Source organism: Cyprinus carpio, chromosome B9 (assembly GCF_018340385.1).
Source record: "Cyprinus carpio isolate SPL01 chromosome B9, ASM1834038v1, whole genome shotgun sequence".
In the NCBI taxonomy this organism is placed as follows: domain Eukaryota; kingdom Metazoa; phylum Chordata; class Actinopteri; order Cypriniformes; family Cyprinidae; genus Cyprinus; species Cyprinus carpio.
In genome coordinates, this window is record NC_056605.1 from 13376890 (window position 1) to 13393864 (window position 16975).

The 16975-nt window shown below is 39.6% G+C and overlaps 1 protein-coding gene across 1 annotated transcript in view; it reads right to left on the reverse strand.

The window, feature by feature from the left end:
• Positions 1-16975, reverse strand: part of LOC109105252 (aspartate--tRNA ligase, cytoplasmic-like) — a 32811-nt gene that overhangs the window by 10355 nt on the left and 5481 nt on the right. The window contains exons 5-8 of the mRNA XM_042731036.1: positions 16608-16700; positions 13996-14098; positions 5562-5664; positions 1869-1949 (exon numbers count right to left, since the gene is read on the reverse strand). Coding sequence (XP_042586970.1) covers positions 1869-1949; positions 5562-5664; positions 13996-14098; positions 16608-16700 — 380 coding nt within the window. The remainder of the gene's footprint in view (positions 1-1868; positions 1950-5561; positions 5665-13995; positions 14099-16607; positions 16701-16975) is intronic.

Genomic DNA, 16975 nt, shown 5'->3' on the forward strand with positions numbered 1-16975 from the left:
AGGGTCATGATTACTCAATAAAGAATTTCTACAACATTCTGTTGATAGCTCACAAATAAATCTGATTGGTCCCAAATGTCATGTCATTCCAAACCTATATGATTTTTTTTTTTTCTATCATGGCTTAATATTTTTTTCTGCCAGCAAAAGAACATTTATAAAAAGCTGGAAATTATACAGGTATAATATTACTATACTATACTATACTATACTATACTATAATATAATATAATATTACTCCAAAGTTTGGAGTATTTTTTTAAAGGAATTAATACTGATGAAACAGAAACATAAAAACCACAAAAGACCACAAACATTTGAACCAACTCTTTAAATTCATAAACACAATTTAACTGGAAAATAACAGCATACAATGCACAACATTACTGACTGGACTCTTGAGTGTATTTACTGATGCTTTCAGGACTATCACAAGACATTTTGCAAATTCAACAAAATTTCACCTATGTCAGAAGCTAGATCACATTATCTTAGTGACAAATCAGCAGTTTCCCACAACAATTTTAAGTACATCACAGAAAACCATCCTTATTGAGGAACCCTATTCCACAGAGTGGAAAAGATGTCAGGCAGGTCATTCTTTTCCATACAAAGAAAATAAATGACCAGAGGCATTCATCACATGAAAGAAAGAAGCATCCTGATGAACATCAAAAATATCTTAAAATTGTAATGACTCAACAACTTCGAATGGCAATGTATAAATCTGAATCTAGACTCAAATGATTTCTCTTGCAGAGGCCCCAAAGGCCCCTGAGCTCTAAGAGTTATGTTTCCTTTATAAAGCCTGTAGGAGCTGAAGACTGATCAACAGGCTGCTCATCCTCAGACCGCCCGATAAGACACAAGCGTAATGAGGCAGCAGATGCTCTGTCTGACTGACATCGTGGAATCCCTGCAAAGAACACCTGGATCGCAACTGCAGCTGGTTTCTTCTTACTACATAAACACTGCACCACCATTAGTTGTCTGACGTCAAGAAAGACAGGCAAAGATAGAAGCCATGTTCACAACAGCCATTTCTGTAGTGTGCAGAGTGTATACTGTGTAAAGTATGTACATTTTCTGCATGTATGGTATGCCTGGATGACCTGCTGCATTTGCTATGAGAAAAACACAAAAAATTACACCGTATAGAATACTATATACCATAATGTAATGCTCTCAACAATGTAGCTTACTACTGTTTAAGGTGAAGGTTATTGGTATTTGTATATCGCCTTAAAACAACATGAAGGATGCTGCTATAAGGGATAGTTCACTTAAAAAATAATAATGAAAAAAACAACATTATTTACTTACCCTCAATTTGTTCCAAAACATGTATGTATTTCTTTTCCTCTGCTGAACACAAAGGAAGATATTTTGAAGAATGTGTGTAACCAAACAGTTTCTGGTCCCCATTGACTTCCATAGTACTCCCCCCACCCCCCCAAAATATGGAAGTCAGTGGGGATCAGCATCTGTTTGGTTACACACATTATTTTGTGTTCATTAGAAAAAACAACAACAACAACACATGTTTGAAACCACTTGAGGTTGAGTAAATGATGACAGAATTTCCATTTTTTTGGGTGAACTATCCCTTTAATGCATACTATGCTGTTTATATACTGTGCAGTATGCTTGTATTCCATTCCTAACAGAAAAAAACAAACAAAAATAATTTAGATATAGAAATAGAGAGAAAACAACCCCTTAGAACTCAACTTGTTTAAGAGAATTTTGACTGTGGATTATCATAACACTGAACTGAGGGATGTGTTTAACATTTTAAGCTTTCATTTGTGTTCTGCTCTTCTCTCATTACCCACATATTTTCAACTTCCTCACCCATCGTTTCTCACCTCGTCTCCTTCTCCCTCTGGCCTGACAGCATCTTCCAGCTGAAGGGGAAGTCGGGCCTCAGACTGGCTGATCACAAAGATCTGAGACAAAGACACAGAATAGGGAATGAGAGTTTAGGTTATCAGAATCAGAATCAGAATCAGAATCAGAAAGAGCTTTATTGCCAAGTATGCTTGCGCATACAAGGAATTTGTTTTAGTGACATAAGCTTCCAGTACACAAAAGACAACAACACACAGTCAGAAAAATAAAAAATAAAAACCCTTTGCAGATAAATAAGTGTATAAACAATTGTGCTATAAATGATAATGGAGTTGGATTGAGTAAGATGCAGGGATGTACTAGGATGAAGGGGGTAACAAATAAATATAAGGATATTGCCCATTTTTATTGTATAAGTGGGGAACATTTAACTGTTCATGAGGTAGATTGCCTGGGGGAAGAAACTGTTCTTGTGCCTGACTGTCCTGGTATTTGCGGCTCTGAAGCGCCGGCCAGATGGCAAGAGTTCAAAGATGGGGTAACTTGGGTGTGAGGGATCCAGAGTGATTTTCTGAGCCCTTTTCCTCACTCTGGATGTATACAGTTCTTGAAGGGTGGGCAGGGGAGTACCAATAATCCTTTCAGCAGTCCGAACCGTTCTCTGTAGTCTTCTGATGTCTGATTTTGTAGCTGAACCAAACCACACAGTTATTGAAGTGCACAGGACAGACTCAATGACGGCTGAGTAGAACTGTTTCAGCAGCTCCTGTGGCAGGTTAAACTTCCTCAGCTGGCGAAGGAAGTACAACCTTTGTTGGGCCTTTTTAACAATGGAGTCAATGTGATTGTCCCACTTCAGGTCCTGAGAGATGGTGGTTCCCAGGAATCTGAATGACTCCACTGCAGCCACAGTGCTGTTCATGATGGTGAGTGGGGGGAGTGCAGGGGGGTTTCTTCTGAAGTCCACGATCATCTCCACTGTTTTGAGCGTGTTCAGCTCCAGGTTGTTAAGACTGCACCAGACAGCCAGCTGCTCAACCTCTTGTCTGTAAGCAGACTCGTCACCGTCCTGGATGAGACCGATGAGTGTGGTGTCGTCTGCAAACTTCAGGAGCTTGACAAAGGGGTCTTTTGAGGTGCAGTCGTTGGTGTACAGCGAGAAGAGCAGGGGGGGAGAGAACACATCCCTGAGGGGCACCAGTGTTGGTGGAGCAGCTGTTGGACATGAATTTCCCCAGTCTCACTAGCTGTTGCCCTATCTGTCAGAAAGCTGGTGATCCACTGACAGATAGAACTAGGAACAGAGAGCTGGGTCAGTTTGGTCTGGAGGACTGTTGGGATGATGGTGTTGAAAGCCGAACTGAAGTCCACAAACAGGATCCTCACATAAGTCCCTGTTTTGTCCAGATGTTGCAGGATGAAGTGCAATCCCATGTTGATTGCATCATCCACAGGCCTGTTTGCTCGGTAAGCAAACTGCAGGGGGTCCAGTAAGGGTCCAGTGATGTCCTTCAGATAAGCCAGAACCAGTTTTTTTCAAACGACTTCATGACGACAGATGTTAGAGCCACAGGTCTGTAGTCGTTAAGTCCTGTAATCTTGGGTTTCTTTGGAATGGGGATGATGGTGGAGCGTTTGAAGCAGGAAGGCACTTCACACAACTCCAGAGATCTGTTGAAGATCTGTGAAAAGATGGGGGCCAGCTGGTCAGCACAGGTTTTCAAACAGGCTGGTGTAACGCTATCTGGGCCTGGTTGTTTTTTTTTTCTTTTGTTCTTCCTGAAGACCTGGCGCACATCATCTTCACAGATTTGAAGAGCAGGAGGTGTGGAGAGGGGGATTGCAGGAGGTGTTAACGGTTGTGTAGAGAGATGGTCAGAATGGGTGTTGGGGGTTTCAAATCTACAATAAAACTCATTCAGGTCGTTAACAAGTCGTTGATTAGCCTCAGTGCAGGAGGATGGTGTCTTGTAATTAGTGATGGCTCTCAGTCCACTCCACACTGAAGTTGAGTCGTTGGAAGTAAACTGGTCTTCCAACTTTTTAGCGTAGGTCTTTTTAGCCGCTCTAATCTCTTTGTTCAGTGTGTTCCTGGCCTGATTGTACAAGACTCTGTCCCCATTTCTGTAGGCATCCTCTTTGGCCTGACCAAGATGTCTGAGTTTTGCTGTAAACCATGGGTTATCATTGTTGATTGTTAAATAAGTCCTGGTAGGAATGCATATATCCTCACAAAAACTAATATATGATGTTACGGTCTCTGTGAGTTTGTCCAGATTGGTGGTAGCAGCTTCAAAAACACTCCAATCAGTGAGGTCAAAACAGGCTTGTAAATCCTGCTCTGTTTCGTTGGTCCATCTCTTTACAGTCTTTACTACAGGTTTAGCAGATTTAAGTTTCTGCCTGTAGGTTGGTATAAGATGAACCAGACAGTGATCAGACAGTCCCAAAGCTGCTCGTGGAACAGAGTGATATGCATCCTTTATTGTGGTGTAACAGTGATCCAATATATTACTGTCTCTGGTGGGACATGTAACATGCTGTCTGTATTTTGGCAGTTCACGGGAGAGATTGGCTTTATTAAAGTCCCCAAGAATGATTAAAACAGAGTCCGGGTGTTGTTGTTCTGTCTCTGTAATCTGGTCAGCGAGTTTCTGTAAAGCCAGACTTACGTGCGCTTGCGGAGGGATATAAACACTCACCAGAATGAACGAGTGAAACTCCCGCGGCGAATAGAACGGCTTGCAGTTAATGAAGAGTGTTTCGAGATCTGAGCAGCACATCTTCTTTAACAAAGTTACATCTGTACACCACCGTTCATTGATGTAAAAGCATGTCCCGCCGCCGCGCGGATTTCCCCGTTGATTCTGCGTCGCGATCCGCTCTGAACAGCTGAAAGCCCGGCAGATGGAGCGCGCTGTCCGGTATGGTGTAATTGAGCCAGGTTTCCGTGAAACACAGAGCAGCAGAGTGGGAGAAATCCTTATTTGTCCGAGAGAGCAGAAGGATTTCGTCCGGTTTTGTTGGGTAGAGAGCGGAGATTTGGCAGATGGATGCTAGGCAACGGCGTTCGAAATCCGCGCTTCCTGAGTCTAACTTGTTCACCAGCTCGCTTCCCCCGTTTGCGCGTCCTGAAGCGTTTGATCAGCGCCGCTGCTCCGCCGACAACAACGTTCAGTAAAACGTCTGAATAATTGAAATCCGGTAAAAGATCTTGTGGTGTGTTCTGCCGAATGTTCAGCAGTTCTTCCCTGGTGAAACTGATCGTGTTTGTTAAACAAAAAACAGGAAAAACGAACAAAAACAGTACAAACACTGGAGAGCCAAGCACTGAAGCAGCCGTCTGCGGCGCCATCGAGAGTCTCAGTTATTATTAGATACAAAACAAAAGTTGTCGTCTAGCAGAATGTCCAAGCTGCTTTTTTCCATACAATGAATGTGAAATAGTGTTCCACATAAGAAAGTCAGTCATACAGGTCTGAAACAACATGAGAGTCAGAAAATGATGGTCATTTATTCATTTGCAGTGAATAATCAATATAACAGCATGTTACTACAGTTGAATTGTACCTGCAAACAGGTTTGGTACCATTCATTGGTTATAGTACATATAAGACCAAAACAAATTCCACTGGTCTTCTTGTGGGGATAGATATATAGACCCTAATGCTCTCTCAGTCAAATAAAAGAGATGAATCTCAGATCTGTACCCTCTCCACATGGAGCTCCACATCCTGCTGGGAACAGCTCTCGATCTTCTGCTCCACCTTCTTCACCACGGCCTCCACGTCAATGATGCTCTCCTTCGTGAGGCTGTAAACAGAAAAATACAGCATGAGGATGAGGGAAGAAATACATTTGGACAGTTGACATAGCAACCAGCAAATTCAAACACTGCAATCCAAAAACGATTTTAAATATACATTTTAAAATTCTTGTATAAACATAATTCAGGAAGTATTATGGGAGTTTTAGAGACTTCACTACAGTTCAAAAGTTTTTTTTTTTTTCCAGTCTCTTCGCGATTAATTGCATCCAAAATAAAAGTTTTTGTTTACATAATATATGCATGTATACTATGCATATTTATTATGTATATATATAAATACAAACACATGCATGTATTTATTTAAGAAAAATATGTTATGTTTATATATTAAATATATTTTTATATAATATAAAATATAAGAATATAAATATATATGTAAATATGTTTAAAATATATATTGTATGTGTGTGTATTTATATATACATAATAAATATACACAGTACACATACATATATTATGTAAACAAAAACTTTTATTTGGATGCAATTAATAGTTTGACAGCACCTAGGGCTGTTGCGATAACCGCAATATTGTAATACCACGCTATTGACAAGCAAACCGCAGAGGAAATAAAGCAACCGCAGAAACTGCAGAAACCGCGCCAACCGCAGTGTTCAGGTTTTTTTTTTTTTTTTTTTTTTTTTTTTTTTTTGAGGCTGTGGCCTTCTTGTTTTTTCAATTTGTCACTGTGCATTCAATGTTAAATAAATTAATGATACAATGTGGTTACGACTGTAATTTTCTCGCGAGCCCTTGTAGGTTTGTGGTGTTTCGTTTGTTTTGAATAGGCCGGCTGAAACTATGTCACGTCGCCAGTTTGGGAACATTTCGGCTTTCAACCCAATGAAAAGGGCGAGCCAGCGAATTTAGATGAGCCGATATGCAAAATTTGCGGCAAAAATAAGGTTCCTGTGACACGCGGCAATACATCTAATTTGAGGTGTCATCTCTCTAACTGTCATCCAGCTATTGAAGCGCAGCTGCCCCCTCAAGCATCAGGTCGCGGAGCAACATCAAAAAGAACAGCTGAGACCGGTACCGGCCGACAGTTAGGAGTAGCTGAAGCCTTCGCGAAATCTGTAAAATACTGTAAAATCCTCGATATAGGGGCGATCATATCAATATCACGGAGAAAAAATCCGCACTCATCGAAGAGATGGTGGGAGTGGAGGACGAAGAGACCGCTGCCAGTGCGTCAGTGGTTGGAGACGATGGGCAAGCGGTGGTGCCACCTGCAGCAAAGAAAAAAAGACTCTTCGAGACCTGCTGAAGTCACGGACAACCTCCGCGTCAGCGCCCATACCCAAGAGAGCACGAGCAGATAACGAGCTCACACGCTATCTGCATGAGGAGTGCATCGACTCCAACGCGAATCCAATGTCCTGGTGGCGCGATAATCAGTCTAGATTTACGTTGCTGTCCAAAGTCGTTTGCAAATACATGTGTATTTGTGCAACGAGCACACCGTCAGAAAGGGTTTTCAGTGCCGCGGGGAATATTGTTACCCCCGTGCGATCCTCCCTGAAACCACATAAGGTTAATATGTTGGTTTTCCTAGCACGCAACAAGGACATGATAACCCAGGTCTAAATCGCATAGCCTACGTTACCGATTAAGTAATATTTAGTTTATTCTCTGTATTTTCACTTAGGTCTACGCGTTGTTCATGTGATAGCCTACTTAAGAATTCTTTCGTTTTTCAAATGAGAAAAAGCCATTTTCTTATTGCTTGTTTTCATGTGATACTTTAGAACTCTTTTATTTCTTTTATTTTTTTTAATTGGAAAAGGCATGTTCTTGTTGCTGTTTGGCATTTAACAATAAACAAAAATGTTTTAAAACGTGTCTCTCTGTCAGTTAAAAAGCAACAATATATGCTACATAACTCAACGATAGAGCTTTGTATGCAGTAAAATCAGGATAAATAAGGTTTGTAAAAAAAAAGAAAAAAAAGAAAAAAACCTGCGGTAAAACCGCATATCGCGCTATTGAGCCACCCAAAATAACCGCAGGGGAAATTTCTTAACCGCGACAGCCCTAAGCACTAGTCCTTACTGATTAGAAGTATTAATTTCTTTAAAAAACAAAACAACATCTTACTAATCCTAAACTTTATAAACAAAGGTGTAAACAGAATACTTCTAAACTTAATTAGTCGCACCACAAAAAACATAAGTGTGAACTTTAAAACACAAAAACTTTACAAATTCATGTTAGAAATGTGCAATGTGTGGATTTATTAGACACAGGCAATAATGCTCTAAAACAAAACCGTTTCACTTAAGAACAAAATTTAGGTGTTTTTTTAAAAAACACTCAGAATAGCACACATGAAACAGAAACTGCAGAACAACTTCATGGAAACTTGTGAGATTATATTGTTAAGCAACAGTGCCTTTGCAATTCAACTTTATTTCAAACGATCTCTATCACACGGCACACGCAAGTTCTGCTTTTACAATTCAAACAAACAGATTGCTGCTGTGAAGACAAACCACATTGCTTTCACTCTGATGAAACATTTACACTCCGGTGTGTATTATAAACGTTTTGTCACGATTTTGAAAGGTCATGAGTTTCTCACCACAACAAATACTGCAAAAATATTAGCAGTAAAGTGAAAAGCCCACCTAAAAATGAAAATCCAGTCATTTACTTAACCTCTAGTCATTCCAAATTAGTTTTAAGCGGAACACAAAATGAGAAACTTCCAATGAATATCTGGATCTAAATTTTTTCAGCTTGACAGATCATTCACGATCTGTCAAAAAATAAATGAAGCCAATCGGGTTTGGAATGACAGGAGGGTGAGTAACTGATGACAGAATTTTCATTTTGGATGACCTACTCCTTTTAGTGAAACAATAATAGATTGGAAAAGACTGAGTCATGTCACCTCTCTAAGGTCAAATGTTAAGATGACGGCCAACTGTCTGCTTCAGAAACAGACGGCACAAATTGAGATTGCACCCTTCAGTTCCAGTCATTACAAAGGAGTAATGAGAGACCAGAGAGAGAGAGAGAGAATGAGATGTGCCAGTCCCTGCCAGCTGCTGCTCAGAGAGCGGCCACATCACTCTGGGATCAGTTCTGCTTACACGGCCCTCTCTAACAATCTCCATACAGACACGCTGCTCTTCATAAGTCCTGATTAAGTCTAGCTACTGAACACTAAGCCGCCCATGATGGGCTCTGCATTAGTGCTTGTGCATTGAAAGGACACTGGCCTGAAGGGAGAGGTGGATATAAAGAGAGGATTATACAGGGAGCGAGTGTGTTTGACCTGCCCTCTGTTTGTGCACATATGCTTTATCACACAACATTTGATTTTCAGCAAGCTTCAGTGATGAAGACTACACATCCACTGACCCACTGACCATCAGCTAGGGGGAGCTGTGCTCTAAAATCTGTCAGTAATGTCTCTGTATAGGTTTGAGGTAGCAAGGTGGCACACAAAGAATGTATTTCCTGAGGAGGCCAATCAAAGTATGTACTTCCTGAGGAGGCTGAGGAAATTTGGCATGTCATCACAGATTCTCCATAACTTCTACAGAAGCACTGTGGAGAGTTTGTTGACTTGCTGCATTGCTGTGTGGTGTGGCAACATCACAACACAGGATAGAAAGGCTTTACAGAGGGTGATAAATCTGGCCCGGAAAATCACAGGGACTGATCTCCCCTCACTGCAGGACATATACAAAAAAAAGGATCTGCAAATGGGCTTCCAACATCATCAACGACACCACCCATCCCATCCACAATTTCTTCACTCTCACAAAGTCTGGCAAGCAGTACCGGAGCACTGTGGCCAGAACATCCAGACTCCAGAACAGTTTACACCCCCAGGCCATTAGACTGATAAACAGTCAAAACCCACTGCCACTTCCACCTGTAACATCAGAATAAATTCAGCCTGTTTAATGGCACTCTGCACTTTACCTGCTGGACCTTCATATACCCATAATGCATCTGACAAACAATTTAAACAACAGTCTTTACACTGACACTTTATCACCACTTGACACTTTGTCACTTTGGGCCCTATCATACACCCGGCGCAATGCGACACAAGGCGCAGTGCAAGTGTATTTGCTAGTTTCGGTCCAGCGCCGTACGCATTTTCCCGTCCAGCGACACGTCGTTTAATTAGCAAATGCATTTGCGCCCATTTGTGCGCCCATGGGCGTGCTGGTCTAAAAAAGAGGTGTGTTCAGGCGCATTGTTATTTTAAGGAGCTGAAAATAGACTACGCCATAGACCAACTCAAACCTGGTCTAAAGTCTGGCGCAATGTTTTTTCTTTGTTATTTAAAGAGCATGTTAGTATAGGCGGGTCCACAACGCGCGTACACGTTGCTTTTTAAACACAGGGATGCACAGCAGCACACAAACATGCCAAATATTAAAAATTAAAGGACTGCAATGCATAAGAATTTTTTGTAGCCTAATTAAATATAAAAATGGCTACATGTCATAATGGATAGTCATCGCATGTATCAGAATTAGGCTATCTATTTGCTCAGACACGAGCAGCTCCGTTTCATCTCGGAGACGCGTTCTGTCTTTGGGCTTGCCAAATTCCACCATGTAAATAGCAAATCCGTCATGGCACGAGCGCAACTGGCTCTTAAAGGGAATGAAAGATGAGACTCTGATTGGTTTATTGCACGTTACGCCCAAAAAAAAAACACCCATTACTCATTAAGAGAATAGGGACAACCCGTTTAGACCATGCGCCCACCATTTTTCCGTTGATAAAATAGCAAAAGTGGATTTGGACACGCCCTGAGTGCACCTGCGCTGTGCGCTTTAAACTTTGCGTTTCGATCGTTAAAATAGGGCCCTTTATTTCTACTTGCACTGCACATTTATACTGTGAATTTTTTTATTGACAGCTGTTTTTTTCTAATTAGCATACGGGTTCTCTTTTTCTTTTCTTTCATCACTTTCTTTTTTTTAAGCTATTATTATTTATATTTTTACTTACTTTACTGTACATTCTATATTTTTACGTACTTTGTATTGCCCGTGTAAGTTATATTTGTTCCCATTCTATCCTGTCATTCTCGAGAGGAGTAAACAAAGTAAGAATTTCATTGTACTCTACTACATATGACAATAAAGTTCTTGAATCTTGAATCAAAGAAACTCTAATCAGGGTCTGAAGCATCCTATGTTCAGGAAGCACTTGTTAATGTACAGCTGCGACAGCTGAGGAAATTCAGGGTTTCGCCAGCAATCCTGAAAACTTTCAATTTTTTTTTCTATATTCAGGGGCCATAGAAAGTGTATTGACTCAGTGTATCTCAGTGTGGTATGGGAACAGCTCCAGTAATGACTGCAAAGCCCTGCAGAGAGTTGTGCGCTTAGCTGAGCGCATCACAGGGTCTGCTCTCCCCTCTCTGCAGGACATCTACCTCAAACTCTCCGAAAACAGAGCTGTTAAAATCGTCAAGGACTCAAACCACCCCAGTAACCATCTTTTCACCTTGCTGCCATCTGGTAAGCGCTTCCATAGTCTGATGGCAAAAACCGAGAGACTTAGGAGAAGTTTCTTCCACCAGGCCATCAGGCTCCTAAACTCAAAACCAGCCACTTAACATCTACATGTCTCCACTTAATATTCACTTTATCAGTAAGATATTCATCATTCACTACCTCACATTGACATACTGAAAGTGTCAACCTGTTTGCACATTTGCCTCTTGTACATTCCTGTGTATCTTAATATTTAAGACTACAGTATAATGCACATATGCACATTGCCTCTTGTACATCCCTGTGCATATTAATATTTAAGACTACAGTTTACTTTCATGCACATTATTTTCCACTATATATTTAATTCTACAGTATACATCTTTTTTTATATTTTATTCTTATATTTTTATTGTTTACTTTTATTTCATTTTAGCTAGCTATATTTATGTATATTTTCATCTGTGTTGTATTCTTTAATAATTTGCACTGTCCATGGAGCGGACCTGACTCACATTTCACTGCTGGTTATATATGCTCTATATAATTGTGTATGTGACAAATAAAAATCTTGAATCTCTTGAATCTCTAATAACCTTATTATGAACAGATATGGCATGAACATGATGTGAAGTAGTGTAAAATAGATCACGTAAAATTAAATTACTGTGGACATCAGAAGTGAGTGGCTTTATAGCTTGGTTTGGATCCCTTTGAGATCGATTTCAATAAATACAAAGGTGTATTAAAATCTTTAATGAGGTTTAATGATACTGGGATTCTACCATGGTGAAAGGATGTGAAAATAACCCTTAAACATGGTAAAACTCTTTAATGTATTTGAGAGAAATTGTTATTGCTTTTAGAAAACAGTGGCTATGGCAATATGACAAAAGACAGCAACATTTGACTGAGAGTTTGACTCCTAACTGCTCCGGGTGTGTGTTCACGATGTGTGTGTGTTCACTGCTGTGTGTGTGCACTTTGGATGGGTTAAATGCAGGGCACGAATTCTGAGTATGGGTCACCATACTTGGCTGTATGTCACGTCACTTTCACTTATTAACTGAAGTTACAATTATTTATGAGTTTTACAATGCATTATAAGGTGCATTAAAAGGCATAATTAATGCATTAAAACTACTTTCATAATGCATTACTGCATTAATAATAGTAAAACTCACTGTAACGCATTAGTTCATTGCTTTTAAAAAATGACAGCAATTGCAATATAATTAAAGAAACCAACATACAATTATAGATACATACATATTCTGCCAAGAAATTTATAACAATATAATATACAATTCAGTAAATTAAAAAATAAATAAATAAATAATCTACAACACAGCTAATCAAATTTTAAAAGAATGCCGATTTGATTTTCATTTGCCAACAAATGCCCAAACTCAGAGGCAAATTGGTGCTCATTCACATGAGTGACAATCACGCAGTGTGAATTATCAAAGACCCGATTTGAGAGAATTGCTGATGTGTCGCCGACACCCATGAAATATTTGGCATGCTAAGTACCTGGACCTGTCGGCGATTCAAAATCCTGCTGTGTGAAATGAGTTCTGACTAAAACATACATCGGCGATGACCTTAAGTACTTTATTCTATAATGGTTTTAATCTTCATCCTGAAGTATTCAAACATGCATGATATCTTCAAGGAATGAAAAAAAAAAACTGAATAATGAATCATGTTTGTAGGGAATGTGTGCTTCCAGGTAGACATGGGGAATTGTGCATCCTAGAGTAATGCAGCTAATACAGGTGTGCTTTATTTTAAAATACACCACGTCATTATTTTAGACAATTCTGGAACTCTAAAAATAGATATAGCTTATAGGTTCATAATATTAATTATGAAACTGGTAGAACTTGATAACAGTTGGGTGTGTTAAACATCCTCTAACTGAAACTCTCTAACTTAACTGTTATGTTACTCCACTAACGTTTACGTAATACAAAGTGAGGAAGTTTCTCTGCAGAACACAAAATCTGTTTCAGTGATGTGTGAGCATGGGGGAAGCGCTCATCTAAGATTTCTGCTGAGGTGAAATCCTTCAGTTAGATAAGAAATAACCCAAGTGCACAGCAATCAACCAGGACCATTTGAGTCAAGAACAATTACATTCAACTGAAAGCAATGGGAAACAAGATCAACAGCATAAGGAACTGAAAAGGAACTCCCCAGACCACAACACCCTTCCTAATTCATGACTGATAATGTGAATAGAGTTTAGCCACAATTCAATGCTGCATGAGTAAACAGAGGATGTTAACACAGTCAAGCAACAAACCCTCTGACCCTCTTAAAAGAATGGAAGTGGACTTGAAAACAACGTGAACAAGCCTTGTCTATCAACAGTTGTGAAAGCTTACTATCTGATGAAACATTTCAAGCAAGAATGCAACAGAATGAAATCATGCAAATGTTCAAACATTTCCATACATCCAGACTGAATCGATAATAAGAAACTAAATCGCAACTAATATGGCACGTTGTATGAAATAAAAGGTTGCAGTTTTGTATTTGTGAGCTAATGTTTGTCCTGTTGTTCCACAACCCTCTATTTGACCCCAAACCCATAATCATTCATTCAAGCCATACTTTTAAGTAGACATGTCTCTCTGATGTATCTACTGTTTGTTGTTTTAAGAGGAATGACCCATTACGGTGTTGAGGGAAAGCTGTATCCCACTGCAAAAATGGAGCTTTTGTTCTGAAGTGAAACTTTATCGATCGCCACTTAACACGTTAAAATGGAATGAGTCGCCAGGACTTCACTTTTCCCACCATTGTTTGACAGGAAACGTGGCGTATACTCACTTAGCTGCAAACTTGACCATCTGCTTGCTTGCACGATCTCCCACAGCGAGCAAGGCCTGCACGGTAAACTGCTGGTGACGCAGGACCAAGAAGCACTGTTTCCCTAGAGAGAAAAAAACAACCTGTCAGAACACATACCACAGCAAACCTTACAAAGACGGGTACTTACTGCCCAAGACAAAAAGCACAATAATATAACTTAAAGGGATACTCCACCCCAAAATGAAAATTTTGTCAATCACTTACCTCCATGTCGTTCAATATATTTTGGATGAAAACCGGGAAGCTTGTGTACAAAAAGTATTGTCGTTGCTTCATAACATTACGATTTAACCACTGATGGCAGATGGACTATTCTGACGATGCTTTTCATACTTTTCTGGACCTTGACAGTGTATTTTACTTGGCAGTCTATGGGACAGTCACAAGCCTCCCGGTTTTCATCCAAAATATATTAAATTGTGTTCCGAAGACGAACAAAGCTTTTACGGGTCTGGAACGACATGAGGGTAAGTGATTAACGACAATATTTTAATCTTGGGGTGGAGTATCCCTTTAATACACACTAAAGTTCAAAAGTTTGGGGGAAGTGATATTTTCTAGAATAGAATAGAATAGAATAGAATAGAATAGAATAGAATAGAATAGAATAGAATAGAATAGAATAGAATGATGGAATAGAATAGAATAGATTTGTGTGTAATAGAATGGGATTGATTTTATTGTTTAATAGTTAGTTGTGGATATGTATTGAGAATGTGGGCAGCCACGCCACCATTTTCAAATGTCTCCATTTTGGTCCATTTACACTGAAACGCAATCCCGGAGTTTTCGAACTAAAACGGGTCTGCAGCATTTTCAAAAGTCTCAGTTTTCGAGGGTCGAAAACGCTGGAGTAGTGTAAACGATATTCGTAACCGTAGCAAAAGTTATGCGTTTTAAAACGAAACTGCACTAGTGTAAACAGGGCCTGAATAGTACTAGTTATGGATTGTTCAAAGTCTGAGAACAATAACGGCACCACTAATAAAATAAAAATGTATCATAATAATAATCTGCTTACTTCACAACCAAATAGATCCCAATCTGAAATATATCACATTATAATATGCACTGTAAATGCCGTTTAATGTTATCTTTAGAGAAACTAACTAGTTTATAATAGCTGGTTTCTGATTACAAAACCTAATTATTATATTTTAAATAAGGAAACTTGTAATCTTTAACCAATTACATTTCAAAGTAACCTTTACAACACTGCCAATTCATAATAGACAGTGTCTGGTCACAAAACCAGTGAAAAATCTGAGTGAATCAACAATAAATTTTAACCAAATACTAAAGAAATTTACTTATTCAAATCTCTAACAAACTAGAATTTAGATTTGATATCAAAGTAGAGCATGCTTGTTCAACAAAAGAGCACCAAATTTACTGTTACCAATCAGCTATCAACCGTCTGGACGTCTCTTTGAAAGACACAATACGTGTAGTTTTGACTTGTCGCCAAACTGCTAATCAGACACCTTGAGAGTGAACAAACTCTGATTTGTGTAAACCTGACACGGATCAGGTCAAGATCAGAGGCCACCCAGACTCTTTGAAGTCCCCCTCAGTGTTCAGAGGTGGTAGTTAAAAACAGACCCTTCATCGCAGAGCAAATCAGGATGTTGTTGTGCTGAAGGACATCCTTCAGCCCAGAGCACACTGACAGAATGAAGGAAGCTGGAGGTTAAAGCATCCTTGACATGGAAGTCGTAGTGGAAGGAAACGAGTGATATAGCCATGGTTTATTCATTACTGCACTCTTAAAGCAGACGTGTACGTGTGGGCCCTTCAGACTTGGATTGTGTGAGACAGACAGGGGAAGCCACAAAGTTTCATTTAGGGTGAGGATACAACCAAACAGTTTCTAATGACGTCATTAAGTACTATTAATAAAACGCAGCCACAAGGAGTATTTGTCAGTTCTGTAGTGAAAATGGCCACTATTTTCATAAGCTTTCAACGTCATTGCAATTCATCCATATAAAAAATTTGGCACAGATAAGGCACATGTTGAAGGCACCCATATCCCTCATGGTCCTCATCACCTCCATTACCCACAGGTATGGAAAATTATGGGACTGAAAAGCAGGAAAAATTCTATTATATTACATTATATTAAGAATGTGCATCACATGCATTGAGGAACATATGACAATAAGTCTAGATAAAATAAAGTATAGCTAACAGCATACTGTGCATTATACACATACTATATATACTACAAAAATGGTATAAGAAGCAGTATTTTTGAAACATGTGAAGTTATCACCTCAGATATACATATATATCATATTTTTAGTCCAACTTTGAAATAAAACGTCTTAACTTTTGGCAAAACTGCCAGTGAGGCCAATGTAATTTGTCTTGCTGCATACTTCACATTTTGTCAATTGTCATTTGAGCTAAAGGAACTGTAATTTTAGTGTTTATTAATGCAATAATACAGCCCGCATGTCAAATAAGATACCCTTGAGCTTTGGTAAGAGCATCTTCCACGTGTTGAAATGAATTGAGCAACACTTCCAGCAGCAGATGAACTTGTGTAACAGTGAGAAGGCGTTTACCTTTAGCTCTGCTAGTGTGAATTCTGGCGCGCACCCAGATCTGCTGCTCTGCCTTCTCGGGTGTCAGGTCCTGGACACGCACCAACGCCCTGTCTGCCTCCATCCAGAAGAGAGAGAGAGAGAGAGAGAGTCTCAGAGAAAAGACATCAAAGACGACAGGCCTCCCCCCTTGTACACAGATCTCCACAAAGACATTCACTCGGATTACAAAGCCACCAGGAGGAGGGCTAATAAATAAGAAACATAACAAGCCCCGTCTGAAAGGTGACCATCATGTGAATTCTTCTCCGTTTTGACAAATACAGTGTCACCCTGCCTGCGCTGACTCGCATTATGACTTTATTATGAGACAGCAGAGACGAGGCGGT